This window comes from Pseudorca crassidens, chromosome 8, assembly GCF_039906515.1.
Source record: "Pseudorca crassidens isolate mPseCra1 chromosome 8, mPseCra1.hap1, whole genome shotgun sequence".
Classification (NCBI taxonomy): domain Eukaryota; kingdom Metazoa; phylum Chordata; class Mammalia; order Artiodactyla; family Delphinidae; genus Pseudorca; species Pseudorca crassidens.
The window spans coordinates 99,485,973-99,504,295 of NC_090303.1; the positions used below are offsets into that span (position 1 = coordinate 99,485,973).

At 45.3% G+C, this 18,323-nt stretch overlaps 1 protein-coding gene across 3 annotated transcripts in view; it reads left to right on the top strand.

Annotated features, from left to right (window-relative positions):
- The window catches only part of CNTNAP2 (contactin associated protein 2), a 2,029,937-nt gene that overhangs the window by 1,863,931 nt on the left and 147,683 nt on the right, over positions 1-18,323 (top strand). For all 3 annotated transcript variants that reach the window (XM_067747291.1, XM_067747290.1, XM_067747289.1), the window contains one exon: positions 5,616-5,749. In XM_067747291.1, the coding sequence (XP_067603392.1) occupies positions 5,616-5,749 (134 nt within the window). The remainder of the gene's footprint in view (positions 1-5,615; positions 5,750-18,323) is intronic.

The window sequence follows — 18,323 nt, forward strand, 5'->3', positions numbered from 1 at the left end:
CTGTATTGTCCTCACTGCTCCCAGAACCAGGCCCCTCTTCTTCTGACAGTGCTACCGCTTCTCAGACACCAGAACTCACAGCCTGGCCTCATTCATGAGCACTCCGTCCTTCCGCCTCTTGCGGGCCATCCAGCCTGACAAGTCCTGTGCATCCTGTTCTCACCGTGTTCTTCCAGAGTATCCCTTCCTTTGCTTCCCCACTGCTACTCTCCTGGCAAATGTCTTCTGATTCAGCGCTTTCCGACATTGCTGCTGGCGTGGCAAACATAGAATGTTATCTTTGAATGGCACCTGGGCAGATGCATGAGGTTGTGTTTGGGAGGCCCCCAGCCCAGGGACTCCAGCAGGCCTTACCTCCACAGACCTGCCAAGGCCTGAGGGTAGCCGGGCTCCTGGCACCCCGTGACCCCACCGTGGGGTACCAGTGCACCTCAGCACGTCCCTGGGATGCTCTGTCCCGACCGTCTCTCTGCTTCCAGCCACGCTAACCTTGCCCAGCCCGGCCAGAGTAGGTCTTCCTTCACACACAGTGTCCCTGTCATACAGCCAGGAGGGCCTCCTTCCCCAGGATCAGGAGGACAGATCCCGAGTCCCAGCAGCTTCCAATCAGGACCCACCAGGCTCTTGAGTGAGAGCTCGGAGTGCAGAACCAGAAAGTCTGGGTTTGAATTCTGCTTCTCCGTTTGCAGATTGTGGGATCTTGGGCAGCCGTGAGCCACTCCGAGCCTCTGTCTCATCATCTGTTACATAGTTCTCCCTCAGAGCAGTGCTGTGGAAGTCAAATGAGTTAGTAAGCGTAACACACGACACACACACACACACGCACGCGCACACACACACACACACCCTCACACACACACACACACGCACGCGCACACACACACGCACGCGCACACACACACACCCTCACACACACACGCACGCGCACACACACACGCACGCGCACACACACACCCTCACACACACACGCGCGCACACACCCTCACACACACGCGCACGTGCACACACACACACGCGCACGCACACACCCTCACACACACGCACACTGTATGGTGTGTGTTAGCGGTTATTATTATCCGGAGCCCATGATTTAATCTACGTTTTGCCGCACGTTGAGGCCACGCCTCTGTTCTCCCCCTTCTCCAGGAACTCTTCCCTCCTCACGCACCCCAAGGGCGTCTGCCCTGCTGCCTGCTGTGCTCCCTTATCTGGAAAAGCTCCATCTTCCTCTGTAGCTTAATACCTGCCTTTCATTCGAGACCCAGATCAAGTCTCGCCTCCTTTCGATGGCTTCTCCTTACTTTAAACTCCTGTTACACTTATTTTCAATGTCATTTGTTTGGCTTTTTGTACACTGTATTGTTACCCATCTTTGTTACAAATATGCCCTGTCTTCCCAGTGAGATGAGGCCCCCGCACTGCATCTCCTGCGCACAGTAGGTGCTCTGTAATTGTTTGCTGATGGTAATGATGATGACCGTAGAGAATAAATCTGTTAAGCACATTATTTGCTGCAGCCAATAATTGTCCCTTGTAACTGCTTTAATTCACCCGGGAGATGAACATGAGATGCAAGAAGTGAAGTATCTCTCCATCTTAATAATATTTTATTTTAATGAACAAATATTAATATTCTCCTTCTCATCATTTAGTGGTCTTCTTGTGCTATTGTTTGAAAGGAATAAATATATCATTTAAATTTTATTATTCAAGAATATTGCCATTACTGTTTATAGATGTTCACTATATATAAATTTTAAGGTCCAACTCATCTTTTTCCTCAAAGCAGATCATTTCCATTGCCATTAAGTGAAGCAGTTAGAGAAGTTTTACATCATATTTACAAAGTCCAAGAAATCCAGGAAAGAGAAAAAATAATGAAAACAACTTAATACTGATTTTAATGAGCTGGAGAACATAAAGGGGCCAATGACAAAGAGACAGTAGGGAGAAAAATGTCCAGGGTTTTGTGGGGCTTTTTTGGCATAATTACCAGTTCCTCCAACTCCTAGCCTCAAAGGCAGAGCCCTCTCTTACTTCTCTTTGCATCCCCAGATCGAGGCACGGCCTGGCGCATACCATACAGGGGCTGGGGATGGATGTCTGTATTAGCAGTGGACTCCACACTTATAGCCAGCCAGGCAGTCCACTTCTAGACCTTGAAACGTTGGGTTCAACAGGGACACTAAATAAGTATGTTCTAAAGAAATTAAGTTTTAAATGATGAATGAATACAGCTGTGTATTTAAGAAAACTGGCTGTGATCATACAAGGTCAGAGCACCAGAAGTAAAGTGGAGAATAAAAACTCAAGACAATTGACTTGTTTTTTCTACCTATAGCCAAACAACTGCCTAATCATCTCCTTCACTGCCAAACAATAGATTGTTTTTAATGCTATTAGAATAAAGAAAAAATAGGGTAAATCACTGAGGAGTGGGGAGAGAAGTAGCCCAGGAAATGGGAGCAACATATTCAAAGGTCCTGAGGCAGGAAGAATTGTATTTCCTAGGGAATAAGAGAAGTCCTAGGTAGCTTGAATGTAAAAAGTAAGAGGGTAGGGCTTCCCTGGTGGCGCAGTGGTTGGGAGTCCGCCTGCCGATGCAGGGGACACAGGTTCGTGCCCCAGTCCGGGAAGATCCCACATGCTGCGGAGCGGCTGGGTCCGTGAGCCATGGCCGCTGAGCCTGCGCGTCCAGAGCCTGTGCTTTGCAACGGGAGAGGCCACAACAGTGAGAGGCCCGCGTACAGCAAAAAAAAAAAAAAAAAAAAAGTAAGAGGGTAAATGGCATGTTTTAAAATAAAGTAACTGACAAGCTGTGATCAGACAAGACATCATAAGCTATGTTAAGAATGCATGTCTTTATCCTCTAAGCAGCTGGAAAGTTTGAAGAGTTTTAAGTGAACCAGACAAATAGTCAGTTATGCATCTTGAAAAGATTTCTCTGCTAAGAAAACATGGGAAGGAAGAAAGCACAGAAGCAAGGAGACCATCATCCATTCACTCAACAAGTAGTTATCCAGCACCTACCATGTTCTAGACGTTGGGAACTAAGTCATAAAGAACATAAACAAAAATTCTTACTCTCATGGAGTTTACATTTTAGCAGAAGACAGCAGTAAACATACTAAGTACAGTATGTTGTATGGTAAGAACTCTCATGGGGAAAAAAATAAGGCAGAAGAGGGAGAGCCTGGCCAAGGGAAAGGAGTGGGTAAATTCTGCTTCTAATAAGGAAGTCACAGAAATGATCACTGAGAAGACAATATTTGAGCAGGACCTAAAGGGAGTGAGGGCTCAGCCATGCAGATAACTGGGAAATGAGCATCCTAGGCAGAAGAACCAGCAGGTGCCAAGGGCCTGAGGCAGGAACATGCTGGCATCTGGGGAGACAACAAAGAGGCCAGTGTGTTCAGGTGCGGAGTGAGAAAGGAGGAGAATAATGAGAGGTTATGTCAGAGATGAGGGGGGAGACCACAGAGGGCCTGGTGAGCCGTTATGGAGATGTCGACTTTTACTCTGAGTGAGACAGGAGGCCATGGGAGGGTTCTGAGCAGAGGACCGCTTTGACTGCCGCGTGGAGAGACCAGGTATGTGAGGGGCGGAGGCCAGGCTGGGCTGAGGGAGCGTGGCGGAAGGGCAGTAGTTAGAATGGAGGCTAGTACAATAATCCAGACAAAAGACGAGGGTGGCTTGGTCCAGGAATAGAAATGGAGGTGATGAGAGCAGTAAGATTCAGGGTGTGTTTTAAAGACTGAGCCAAGAAGCTTTGCCAATAGATCATACGTGTATTATAGGAGCAAGGCGGGAGTCAGGGCTTTTAGGCAGGAATAGCTGGAAGGATAAAGTGGCCGTTAACTGAAATGTGGGAATTGTGATGGAATAGTTTTTGGAGGGGAAGATCAAGAGTCTGGTTTCACGTATGTTGTGTCTGAGGTCCCAGTGCGACACCTCCATTAATGGGTTAGTAGTAAGAGAGCACGGAAAGAGGGGACTCGCCTGAGAGTGAAATGGGGTCAAGGGTGATCATGTTTAAAGGAGGGACTGATTTGGATCACGTGATCCAGGCAGAAGCCAATGCAGGTGAAGCCCAGGTGGTGGCCGTCAGGTCACTGATAGGGTGTGGCCAGCACAGAGGCCCTGAGTCGGGCCAGGAGCTCTGCGTGCAGGGGCAGGCTCCTATGGGAGCGATACCAGGGCATTCTAGGTGCCAGTGGAGGCCCTGTGGTTGTGGAGATGGGGGAGAGTGGGTGAACTTAGACCCATTTAGGAGACGAAAGCCAACAGTGCTTGGTTGAAACTCTATAAAGCAAAGGAATCTAGGATCAAGTGCCAAGAGAAAACTCAAGCAGTGAAGCCTTGCCAGATTTGTTCAGAAAGGAGAAATAGGAAATGCAAGTAATTCACGATTGTTCTTTCAATTCCAGGAGCGTAGCTCAATATTTTAAATGGCACAGGTAACGCAAAATAAGGAAGGGCAGCATTCAGAAACTATTGCACTTATGTACGTGCACATGAGGACATGAGAATTACCTACGAGGAGATATCGCCAAATATCTAGAGTAGTTTACCTTACCTCTGGACGGTGGAGTTTCCAGTGACTTTCTTTCTCGTTTCTGTTCACTTTTTGAGTTTTAATTATCGTGTTTTATTTCACAACTTAGAATATCAGTTTTGTTCCTCTGGAAGGAAAATGAAAAAGGCGACAAAGCATCTTTAGGTGATTTACAGTTGGCCAAACTCTTGCTAAATTACTGGCTCCATTTTTAAGCTCTGAGATGTCAAAAGCTATTAACACGAAGATTCCAATTTGAGTAAAAAATGAGATAAAAAGTCAATGGCTTTAAAAATCATAACTAAGAAATAAAAGCTACGTTTGCTGTGCAGATTAATTAAAAGCAGGATATAGAATATTATATTAATCTTTTTGAATATTGCTTGTCATTATTGGGAAGAAACAAGAAAGAGAAAAAAGAATAATTTTTTGAGGCAAAGTGAACGACAACTGAGAGGCGATGAGGACCCATCTTTTTGCCTTTGGTTTGCATTTGGATTGATGAGGTCTCTAACCTAGAATAAAAGCCATTGCTTTGTTTTCTTGGTCTCAGTGAAGCCTCCCAAAATCCCATGGATTTATCTTCTGTAAATTATGTTTATTCTTAATATTGTATGTTCATGGTTCTTTTACATGCTGAATGTCACACTTTGCCTATGGCATGAGGTCATCCCGGCATCCTGCACTTACTTTTTATTTCACAGAGTATTTTGTGGGGCCTGTAGGCGTCTCCATGGTCCTGTACCATGTATGTTCCCATTCTGCCATCCCAGGCTCAAGCCCGACTTGGGTTGTTTATACCATGTGCTGCTCCAGCTTGGAGATGATGGTCACCGATGGCTTGTTGTTGGTAGATTGTCAACGTGCGCGTGCCTGGTGCCGTGAGCCTTTATGGATTCGTGTGCCTCTGAGCTAGTGACTCAGAATTCAGAACGGCAGTGACATTGATGGACGTTGAAGCCGAGTTTAATGGAATTAGCCTCCAGGGGTGGGGGAAGTGACATTAAAATGAAATCCAGAGTGGAGAAATGACTGAGTTTCTTTTCTTTTCTCTGTGTAGGAAGCTTACAGATCCGGTACAGCCTGGGTGGCACCAGGGAGCCATATAACATTGACGTGGACCACAGGAGCATGGCCAATGGGCAGCCCCACAGCGTTAATGTCACCCGTCACGAGAGGACCATTACTCTCAAGGTACACACGTGTTACTCATCAAGCGGATGTGATACAGGGTTGCAATCTCTGTCCTCTGTCATGCTGGGCTCTTGGTTTTGTTTTGGGCGGTTAGGACAGGTGGAAGAGATGCTTCTGATACTTTCTCCTACAAATTTCTAACCTGTGAAGTAGAAAGATATCCAGTTCCTACAGGAAGGACAATGACAGAGTTGATGGAGAAGAGATTTCTTGGGAGAAGGTAGAATAAATGTTTACTCTGTACGTTCTTTGTAGCTTTCCTGCTTGTAGCCCTGCACATCTATCGGTCTACTGCTTTTATCCATTGCAGCATCTTTTCTCTCCATGGTCTCAGATGTCTGAAGCTTATCGCGTTTCCCAGCAAAGGTTATTTTGGTTTATCTGACCTACTTCCTTCACGACTCCGCTGCAATGTGAATAACTATTTTCTTTTCTTCTATGCATGCTTTGCCTTAAAAATCCTCAGTACACAAACCTTCCCCCGCATCTCAGACCCTGGTTGTAGGCTTTCCGTACACAAAGGGACAGTTTTATTGCGACACTCAAACTTTATTTCAGGTTCATGGATTGTCCCTACCCCCAAGACCGATTTTTTACAATGAAGAGACCAGCCTGGGAGACACCATGAATAAAACATGGCATGAGGAGGTCTCCCTGGGAACTAAGGCAAAGATCAAGGCTGGAACTGTCACTGCATTCTCTAGAAGGGGTTCAGAATAGATACCTGTCAGGAAGAAGTGCAGCAGGGGGATGCTGTCTTGTCAGTCAAGTGGAATGTCATTTGCAGGGGTTCAGCAGCCTCTCCGACCTCATTCGAATTCGGGTTCGGCTGGGAACTGTGGGAAGTTCAGGTTGCAAAGGAGAGGCACAAGCCCCGTCTCTTCGTGAGCACTGGCGGATGTCAAATTCATAACTTGATATGGAGTTTACACTTGGCCTTTAGCAGTAAATGCTAGAGAGCATTTTCAGGAGAGGCCTTTCCTAGGAAAATGACAATGTGCAGTTACAGCCTATTGCACAATCAATCAAATGGGGCATATATAAGCTTCTCTCATAGTGATGGACAGTCGCTGAGTCTAGCGCAGTGCCTGTCACGTGTTAGGTGCTGCAAATTACTTATGGAGTAAACCACGCCCATCTTCCACCATAACTCAAGTTTGATTCAGAAAAGCCAGCAAGTCCAGGATTAGTATGGTGGTTTATACCAGTACAGGAAAGGGGTGGTTTTATACCATTTTATCAACGTTGTGTTTATTGGCTTTTGATTAGAGGCATTCTCTTGTTTTAAAGTGTGCCGTCTGTCACCTCTCTTAAAGAAAGTGATTATCTTGCCATTTCACCATTGCAAAATAATATTAAAAGTTAAAAAGCTCAACAGTCAGCTTGAAGGACAGTGTCAAGGAAGGGAGCTGTCTCAGCTGCGGAGTTTTGCAAGGTTAATCCTCGCTGTCTCCAAGAAAACGCGTTGTATGTCGGGACCGAGCCCTGTGGGTTGAGGAACCACATGCAAAGACGAGGGTGGGGTGAGTGGGAGAAGCGAGTCCAGATGATAGGCTAAATAATTCCATTTCCTGGTGCATTTCCCCAAATGAGAGTCTGGAGTAAAGAAGGTCAAGATGGCCTCCCTTCTGCCAAATTCCACCAACTGGGGAATCTTTGGAAGGAAGCAGCAGCTCTTTAAGAGCAAATATTAGCTTAATCAGAGCTGCTGTCTGCTACAGTAAACGAGAGATTACCCTGAAGCAGGGGAGAGGGATGGGCTGTTTTAAGGACTTGGGGCTCTTGAGGAAAGGCTGAGAAATCCACGCAGTGGAGGAGCCAGAGGCCTGCAGAGTCCAGGGGACCAAAGTGGGGCTGGGGAGAACCGGCTTCTATTGCTCAGGGTCCTTCTGATCACAAAGGACAGAAAACCAGTTCAGAATTCATTTGTAGAGAAAATTCCTAGGGTAGGTTATAGAATTTAAGAAAGGGAAAACCAAAATTTTGAAAGAATGCAGGGGACCTGGAGGATTCAAACAAAGCCTAGGCCACGACCAAATGCCTCTCTCTCTCTCTCTCTCTCTCTCTCTCTCCCTCTCCCTCGCCCCCCCTTCTCCCTCCTCTCCTTCCCTCCCTCCCTCCCTCCATCTTCTCTGCTTGCCCACCTGCCTCTGGACAATTCCTCTTGCAGCAGGCTTCATCTGCCACACATCATGGGACACAGGCACTGAAGTCGGCTCACATCTTCCCAGTTTTGCTGGGACCAGAAGCAAGGTCCTAGTTTCTCGGTTCTCATTTTAAAATCCGGAGAAGGTCTCTGATTGACCTGGCTGGGGTCACACACTCACCCTATTGTGAGGGGAGGGGAACAGTGACTGATAGCCCCTAATCAAACCTCATGATTAGAGTGGGGAATTGGGGAGAATCTTCCAAGGAACAGGACTACAGTTCCAGGAAAAGGAAACACGATGGGTACGAAAAACTTTGGCTGCACAATGCTTTGAGGTAAAGGAGAAGATAGAAGTGGGAAGCATTGTAGAAGGCACGGAACTAATTTGGCCATAGGAATTGTACCCAGGGTGTTGGAAAGCCCTGTCCCCCACCTCCTCCTTCTGTCATACAATGGGATGCAACTGCACTGAGATTTCTGGACATGTTTAGAAAGCAGATGCCTCGACCCACTTGAATGCAGCCTGGAAAGACTTCATGGTCCGGGGTGCACTGGTCTTTGTCAGCCCAGCCTCTCCAGTCCAGCCCAGATGGAAAACAAAGGTAGACATGGTGGAGGAAGAAAAGATATGGTGCCTGCTTGCAGACAAGCAGGTCGGGCCGATTCCCTGCTCCCATGACCTGCTTTCTTGCAGGCAGGGAAGACTGTAGAGTGTGGACGTAATTCCAAGGACATCTTTAGAACTCCAGAAAAACACTCTAATTTTTTTTTCCTGGAAACAATCTACAAATCCATCTTGAGAACTTCTACAACCTCAAGAATATATAGAGAAAGATATAATAAAAGGTTAATCGTGATTATTTCTGTGTAAAGAGATTATAAATGGCTTCATTTCCTCTAGAGTTTTCTATATTTCCTCATTTTTTTTGTTGTTTTTAAGCAGAGGTCTTCTTAGAAGCCCATATGATTTAAATTTATTTATTTATTTATTTATTTATTTATTTATTTATTTATGGCTGTGTTGGGTCTTCATTTCTGTGCGAGGGCTTTCTCTAGTTGTGGCAAGCGGGGGCCACTATTCATCGCGGTGCGCGGGCCTCTCATTGTCGCGGCCTCTCTTGTTGCAGAGCTCAGGCTCCAGACGTGCAGGCTCAGTAATTGTGGCTCACGGGCCTAGTTGCTCCGCGGCATGTGGGATCTTCCCAGACCAGGGCTCGAACCCATGTCCCCTGCATTGGCAGGCAGATTCTCAACCACTGCGCCACCAGGGAAGCCCCTCGTTTTTTAATTATAAGTGTATGTTGCATTTTTATAAGCGAACAAAAATGTAAAACACGCATATATCCTCAACCCATTCTGATAGCCCCCAGTTACAATAAAATATAATGACAAATATATTTAAATAATTTCAAATTAAAATGTACTTCTCATCAAAGAACAAAAATAAGACTAACTCAAAGATGAGTTTAAAAGTGCCATGGAGCGGCTCCTCTGGTGGCGCAGTGGTTGAGTCCGCCTGCCGATGCAGGGGACGCGGGTTCGTGCCCCGGTCCGGGAGGACCCCACATGCCGTGGAGTGGCTGGGCCCGTGAGCCATGGCTGCTGAGCCTGCGCGTCCGGAGCCTGTGCTCCGCTGCGGGAGAGGCCACAACAGTGAGAGGCCCGCGTACCGCAAAAAAAAAAAAAAAAAAGTGTCACGGAATGTCGACAGATGAATGGATGAAGAAGATGTGGCACATATATACAATGGAATATTACTCAGCCATAAGAAGGAACAAAATTGAGTTATTTGTAGTGAGGTGGATGGACCTAGAGTCTGTCATACAGAGTGAAGTAATTCAAAAAGAGAAAAACAAATACCATATGCTAACACATATATATGGAATCTAAAAAAATGGTACGATGAACCTAGTGGCAGGACAGGAATGAAGACGCAGATGTAGAGAATGGACTTGAGGACATGGAAGGTGATGGGAGGCTGGGATGTAGTGAGAGCATAGCACTGACATCTACACACTACCAAATGTAAAGTAGATAGCTAGTGGGAAGCGGCCGCATAGCCCAGGGAGATCAGCTCGGTGCTTTGTGACGACCTAGAGGGGTGGGATACGGAGGGAGGGAGGGAGGGAGGCTCAAGAGGGAGGGGTTGGGGGGATATATGTATACATACAGCTGATTCATGTTGTTGTACAGCAGAAACTACAACATTGTAAAGCAATTATACTCCAAAAAAGATGTAAAAAAAAGTGCTATGGAATGATGCCTTTGGAATTAAGGTAAAATTCTATACATTTATATATGTGCAAACATCATATAATTTAGATGATGTTTGTCAGTGTTTACAGCGTTTTTAAAAGCAGGTTTGCTTTCCTAGCTGGGTTTGGCTAAAGCTAACTTTAAATAAGTTTGCATTCCCTGAGCACACGCTGTCTGAAATGGTGCTGAGCACTTGAGGGAAACTGACCTTGGATGAAACATTTGCTGCCAAAAGACAAAGTGCCCAATGTCCACACAGAGAATGAAGGACCGACTCTCAGAGTTCTCAGATGCCAGCGCAAACCAGAGCCCAGGACAACCCTCAAGTTGCATCGTTTATGGAAACTCACAGTTGCACCCGTGATAAAGCTGAAGGCTTAATGCCAAATGTAAAACAAACCCCGAGTGGGCAGAGAGCACCCGAAAAACACTGCCTGTGATTAAAAACAGTGCCAATTAGCATCATCTAAGAACTGAACATGACCATTACAAGGAATAATTTCAAAGCCTGTGTTACAAATCCTTTCTTCTTACTTTCCTTCCTGCCTGCCGTCCCTGGCTTCACCCGTCCTCCTTTCCTTCCTTTCGTCCCAACCACATTGCACAGGGGATATAAGGTGGTTTACAGGGAGTACATAAAACGAAATTGAGAGTTAAAGTAAGTCACGAAAAGTAGGGCCCCAAGACAATGGGGAAATGGAATACGGTTACCCGCGTCAGAAGGTCTCACCCACTTGCGTAAGTTTGGCTCGGAGCTTCTTGGTGCCCGGAATTGCACAACCCATAAGCATAAAATACACCAGCTCTTCCAGGGAAATGGAATTTTTCTTGCTCTGTCATTCTTTCCTTTTGTTATCTACCATGGATTCTGTTTACTGGCATGGCAAGCTGCCCATAGCACGATCCACTTGGCAACATCACACGCATGATGGGAGCTCACGTTTGTTGGTGCTGTGGTCCAGGCACTGTGCTAGCACTTGACACACATTTTCTCATTGAGTCTTCACAATAGGCTTATGAGGACTGCACCATTAGTATCCCCATTTTAGAGATGTGGAAACTGACACTCAGAGTGTGATGTAGCTCACTCAAAATTAGGAAGCAGTGAGTAGCAAAAGCCTAGATGAACCGAGGTCTACCACACTGAAGTTTACACACGCTCTTAACTGAATCACTTAGTAGAGAGATGTCTGGGAGGGTGACCATAAAATGTTGGAAATGGATACCTCTGGCCAGTTGGAAATTGAGTGATGTTGAAGTTATAAAATAGTTCAAAAATATGCAGAAGTACAGAGAATAATAAAACATACACCTATGGACCCACCATCCAAACTTTTAAAATTTTGGCATTTTGCTATATTTCTTCAGAGTTTTAAAAATGCAGTGATAGTTGAAGGCCCTTCCTCCTTGTTATCTAGTGGGTACCGAGAGAGGTGGTACGCAGGGCCTTCACCAGTGTTTCTGCAACAAATGTGTTTTTCACAAACCTTCTTGACGTAGCATTTCCTTGGGAAAGTCAAGTATAACTTAAAAATGGATTTCAGCCCAAACAGTTCTGCAGGCAGTGGGGTAGAACAGGGTGATGGGAGATGAAGGGGACAAGGGCTGAGGTGATACAACTTTCTGATATTCTCACCTGATCCAAGGATAAAATTAGCTTGAAAAATGAATTAAGTACATGTTCCTTGAATAACTATCAAATACTTAGGGGTTTTATGGAAGTTTTACAGTGGAGGGTTCAGGGATATAGTCTCTGGCACAGATACTCCTAATCCATTTTCTCTAAAAATCAAATGAACAGATGGTAAAGATGTATCATTTTGGCTTTCATGTAACTGGAGGGCCAGTTCCGTCTTTGCCAAGAAGAAGCTAACAGATTTCCTGCAAGTAAAATAAGGACTTTCTTAAATAATTCCAAGTCCTCAGAAACAAATGATGATCAGGTCCCCAAATTTTTATAGCACAAAGAGCGTGACTTCAATTGTTTTCATCGGGAATTTTCAAAACAAATGTTCCTCAAGCTCAGTGAATTACATCTCTTAAAATAAAGACGATAATTTCTTACCTGATATTAATCAGAATTTCAACCAAATTGTATAACAGCAGTTTCATCGATTGCTAATTGAGCTGTATATTGAATATGAATCCTAAAAATGGTCAGAGGAAAGTGTTACCAACAATAGTAGCATATGGTGAATGCTAAACGCCGGGAATATAGAAAAAGACTAGGATAACACCAGTTGCTGTAACAACCCTAAAATGTCAGTGGCTAAGCCCAATGAAAGTCTGCCTTATATCAGATATATTTTTAAAGAGGAAAGTCCTGTGTTCTGTAGCAGTGATGAAATCATGCTGGGTAGACGCTCTGAGGGCGTCCTGCTGCCGCCCTTGGCCATGGGAGTAGTTCCTTGAATAGGCCAACTTCCTGTCCATTATTTGCATGGCTCTCCATGGCTCTCCTCTGAACTGAATGTTGGTGATAATGCATTCCTTGAAGCTGTGCAGCTTCCAGGGACCGTTTCCTGCAGGTGTCAATTACACTGAGGATTGTCTTATACTCACAAGCCTTTGTAGACCAGACCTGCAGTTTCTTTGCCAATACACTTCCTTCAGAAGCTGAGTTGGCTTCTGATCTATCTGCTTCCGGTCAGTTTCGTGTACCAGTAGATACGCCCTGCATTCTTCCCTAAACGTGGCTCTTGGACCGACATAGTCATTTGCTTCCAAGGACCCTTGCCTCTCTCTCAAGGTCATGGCAGCTACCTTGAGGCCATCTGAGACAAGAGGCTTAGGTGATTGTGGTGGGGTAAATACTCTTAATTTTAACCTCCCGCATGGCGCTGAGCCAGTTTGCTGAGCTGAAAATCTTCATGTGCCTTTGTTGGTCAAAGCTTTTTGCAGTTTTATTTCTTACTCTCTGGTGTGAGGCTCTAAATTCTTGGACTTTTCTCTATTCCCTTTCACTGATGTTTGGAAACAGGCCAATTCTTTTCTGAACTCATCTCTTCCTTGACATAGGCAGCAGGAAACCCCTGATACCCTACTGCAGTTTATGAAAAGGTATATTCATGTTTTTGAAATACCAAATTACATGATAGTCTCCTCAGAAAAAAATAACTGTATGTAATGGAGGGAAAACACTTTTTTTAAAAAGAAAAGCCCTATTGAGATTTGCTGGAGGTCATAAAATCGCAACTTTTCTAAGTGAAAAAAGAAGTAAGCAGTCCAACTTTCAGGCCAGTGTTTGTGCCACATAAAGAGTCCACATCAGTTTTCCTGGAAGCGTGGACATAACCTCTGGTCCTTCCATCTGAGCATCCTTCTTTCCTGTGCTGGCATGCAGCCTGGCCTGAAATTAGAAGCTGAGGCTTCTAATTAAAATTAAAAATTTTTTAATCTAATTAAATCTAATTAAAAATGTGGGCCTTTATTACCCTTGAACTTTCTGCCAATAACGAACAATACTAAAAAGTGTATAGCTGTAAACACAACTGAAAATTTTAATAGCAGAGGTTGTTCAAGCCTTTATTTTAAAAAATAACACTGTTTGGAAGCATTAAGTCTTTTTAGGGATGTCAGAACAAATAAAGGAAGTTGACCTCACTAGTCTAAGGCCCTGCTCTGAGATTACATTACTGTAACATCTTCCCTTTGGCCAATTTAGCGTTTCTCTCCTCTGGAAGATGAGCTCACAGCCCTGGTTGTGCATTACCAGCACGCTTGGCAGAAGGGCGGCGATTGCGGGAAGAGTGATGAGCCCTTTGATGTCTCTAATCCTTCCCTCCCGGGAGCACTCTGACCCATGCACTGGCTCTCTGTTTGGGTTCTCAGCAAGTGTATTACTGCTTCTGTTCCTACATTCATGGAAGACCGACTCAGATGTTTACTTATGCGGAGGGCATAGATCAATTATTTGTTTCTCATATCATTACAATGGTTTAATTCCACAGAAGATACCTGGGAAGAGAAGAGACAGGAATGTGTCTATTGAAAACTTGCCCATTCATTTGGTCTGCACATGTGTCAGAGTTTGTTTTGTTTGGTTTTCAGTATTTCCATATATCCAGAGAAGCCTATTCACAATCGAGACACACATCACAAACCTCATGACCTCATTAGCTTTGTGTCATTTGGTTTTAGATTGGGTTTTGGGTCCTTGGCCCATGGTAGGGTATTTTAGCAAATTTTCCTTATTTCTGAACAGAAAGTAGGACTGTTTGGTGAAGTGTCTCCAGAAAAGAGAAACAAGATACACAACCATCAGTGCCGAGGATTCCTCCCCCTGCCGCCGTGTGTTCAAACTGACCTGCAGCTGTAAACTGAGACCATCTGTGTACTTAGTGGTCTGGGCACCCACTCTGTAAGGTCCCAGTTCCGAGGTGTGCAGTGACGTGTGACAAAATGTTCTCAAGATGATTCTGGGATGTTCCATTAACAGTGCATTTTTAAAAGTATTAAAACCATATGATGATCACTAAGGATTTAACACTATGCCATGTAATTGACATTAATCTCTTATCCTTGTCCGCCACTCAGCCCACGGCATGATGGGAAATTCCGAACAGCAACCATTCCTTAAGCCTGACTTGGGTAAAATCAGGGGGTCGTCAATGCCATCCCATATGGCTGCTCATGAAGTGCAATTAAAATTAACTCAACTTCATTGAGTATACATTGAGGAGAACAAATACATGCTGTGTACCTATTACATGAAAGAAATCCAGGTAGACAATGATGTGTTGGTGGGGCAGGAGGAATGAACGAAATGTATCCTTTACCCTCAAGGAGTTTATATTCTGGGAGGAGAGGAAAGCTGTATACACACTCGCTATACATTTCTTCGGATAGTAGAAGCTCATTCCACCTAATTCTCCTCGGCAAGAGACTTAACAAGTTGGTCTCCCAATCAGCGTGTAAATAATAGACTGGGGATCTAGCAGAAGAGAGTATTATGAGTCTTGGCTGGTAATAAGGCCATAGCACATGAAGCAAGATTTCCCTTTGAGGATGGTCTGAGTCTAAACGGAGACACCCATGGATTGGGATTGTTGTTACTAAGTTGTTACTAAGACATAAATTTTTAAACATCCTTATTGACAGATTCCTCCACTTCCTAACTCTATGTTCTCTGGCAAGTTACTGAATGCTCTGTTTACGTATTTGGAGAATGGGAATAAGGCCACCTATTTTAATGGGGCGTGTGTGTGTGTGTTAAATGAAAATTTACATGAAAATATCTAGCATCTTCTATGGCCCAATAAATGCTACTATCCTTCCTTCCTTCCCAAGTCCCTTCTCTTTCTTAAAAGCAAAAAGTAAGAGAGCAGCTGTTAGGTCATTATCAGCAGGGCCTTCAGAACCAAGGTTCCTGTTCTATCCATTTGCAGTTCAACCCAGGGAGCAAGTCCTCAGCACTTTGCACGTTCACAGTGGGCAGCATGGCCGGTGGCTTCAGAAGCCACAGTCCAACAGAAGAGACCGTCAATCACACAGACATGAACCAGGGGCCAACTGAAGTGTGGACTCATGCTGAGGAAGCACAGAAAAGGGGGGGAAATTAATCATCCTGAGGGTGGGAGAAATGGATCAGAGGAGACCGAGGAAGGCATATGAGCCGTGCCTTAATGTTTGCATGGGGGGGCGGGAGGACCACGTTATCAGACTTATTTTTTACCACAGGGAGCCAGTATTCGCTCTTCTGCAATCCAAAAAAATTACAGAGGGGAACCGAAGAAAAAATAAGTTTAACCCATCAAAGTCATCTGATCTGAAACCGAGAAAGACTCATAATGAGTATGTCAACACTTCCAAGTTTCTCATTTCTTTTCTAAAGCAATTTCATCTGCAAAAGAATTATGCGCTCTAAGGCTAGACAGGACCTCCATTCCAGCGCTCCAGAAAAATGCGTTTACTTCGCTTTACATTTCTTACAGCTCAGTGGGAAAACAGTTGCAGTGCAGCTTCTGATCCAGTTTAGGGTTTGAGATGTCAGTTCTCTCTTTTCTCCTCCAGAATGCAGCCAAAGCTGTTGGAGCGTTCATTTTCCCCCCAGGCACACTGTCCTTAAATCATCTCTCAAGAAAGAAGGCGAGGTTCCCGGATTTCTGTTCTGTCTGGCATGAAAACTAAAGTCCAATCTGTGAGGCATTATATCCTTATATCCATCTGCAGTGCACTAAAATCACTCTCAAAGATGGTAATTCTCAAAGCAATTTTGTAACACAGTAGACAGAGCGGTGGTTCCCGTGCCCAGGTACCTGAAAGCAGGTTCCTATCTCACGTAAGTGTATCTCCTCTCTGCAAAATAAATGTATCCCCACATGCAGCCCGAGGTTCTGAAGGGTTACACTCTGCCCTTTTACTCAGTGAAGGGAAACGTCAGCCCAGGGACTGAACGTGAGGATTTTGATGGACCGGGTGGCCTGGAGCAGGTCCTGAGCTAGTGCTAAGATGCCCTCTAGTGGTCACTAGCCAGAACCAGTGCTGAGGGTGGGGAAGGGAAAACTTCCGCATGAAACCAGCTTAGGTGAGGCTTCTACAAATGCTCATCTAATGCAGAGTCAGGAGTTGTCATGTGGGTCACTTGCATCTAATGTGAGATACTGGGATGGCCATGGGGCTTGGTTATATAAATGGGAGCTTGACGTCACGTTCGAAGATACCGCCCAGGGATTTCGTTCCCACCTGTGCTTCTCACAGCTCTGTCCCTGAGCCCTGGGCACTAGAGAGCCTGAAGAAATGTTTGCTGAGTGACTGGATAAATGAATGGATCACATTTATAAATGATGGATTCTGAGCACATGTGCTGCATTTGAGAGTACAAAGATTCTTTCTGCTTCCTAAGGTGCATTTGACTTGCATTCTTCCCTGTCCTGGCTAGTGACCTAAAAGAATTAGCCCTACCCATCTCATCTTTGAGATGAGGAGATGTGATCTGAACGCTGGAGGGGATGGTAATAAAAAACTTCATGCGGAGAAGCGAGGGTCTGAGCTGGTAGTTCAACAGTGAAGATGGCGCAAGAGCATCAAAGAGGAAGCAGAAGTAAGAGCAAATAAAGCCACTGAGTAAACACTGCCGCTCCCTCCAGCATCCCGCCCTATATCGGTCACTCAGGCCACCAGCAGAAGTTAAACTGGAGAATAGACAGAAATGAGCCCTCTCTACCCCTGTGAGGATGACATCGGGATCTGGATTAGCGACCCGCAGCCTCTGCCTTTGCTTACGTGCTTAAGCCCCACAGCCGAGCACCACAAATGCACTGTGGCGCCAGCGGCGAAGTAACTGACAGGCTTCCGTAGCCTCTGAGTTCAGACGTTGACGTCATCTCCGGAAACCCGTCCTGCAGCCAGAGATGGATGCAGACAGCCAGGGTCACGTAAATCAGAAGATCCCTAAAAGGAGAGGTAGCAAGATGGGGGCCAGGAGGACACCAGGCAGAGGCGATGCCGGGCTGTCCCTGCCCCTCCGCTCCTTCCCAGGAGTACTTTGTGCAGCTGCTGTGGACGTCCTGCCAGCCTAGCTTTGCAACAGCACAGGATCCAGGCAGACACAGTAGCGTAGCTCAGACTCTACAGGCGCACAGACCTCTGGGCTGTACCTCTCGGGAGCTATGTGTCCCTTTAGGCAACGTAACTTAATGCCAGGGCCTCGGTTTCCTCAACTGTAAAATGGGGTGAATGAGAGTCTGTGCCCACAGGGTTGTTTGCAGATTCAGTGAAATAATACGTGTAAAGTACCTAAGGTGGGATCTGACCTGGAGTTGACTTTCAAGAAATGTTAGCTGCTACACTGATAATGATGTTGATAATATGGAAAAGGGGCAAGAAGAGGATCAAACTTTGGGGGGATATTCTTTGCACGTTTCCTCCTTCTCCCAGATCCTTTCAGCTCCATATTCTTTTTCCCAAGAGAAGTGAATGCTCTCCTTAGATCTCTTACCTCATTTCTTCTAGTCTCTCCTATTTCCCACTCCTCACCACCTCTACTAAACTCTTCCACCCCTCCCCACATTCCACAGCCTTGAAAAACTACATTGTTTCCAGGGAGCAGAGCCTTAGTGCTTTCTGTAAAGCCAGCAGAACTGCTCATCGTTCGGGCTGTTAGACCCCGCATTCACCCCACATTCTGAAGTCACTCTGTGTTTAATGATTTTCGCGATACACCTTTAT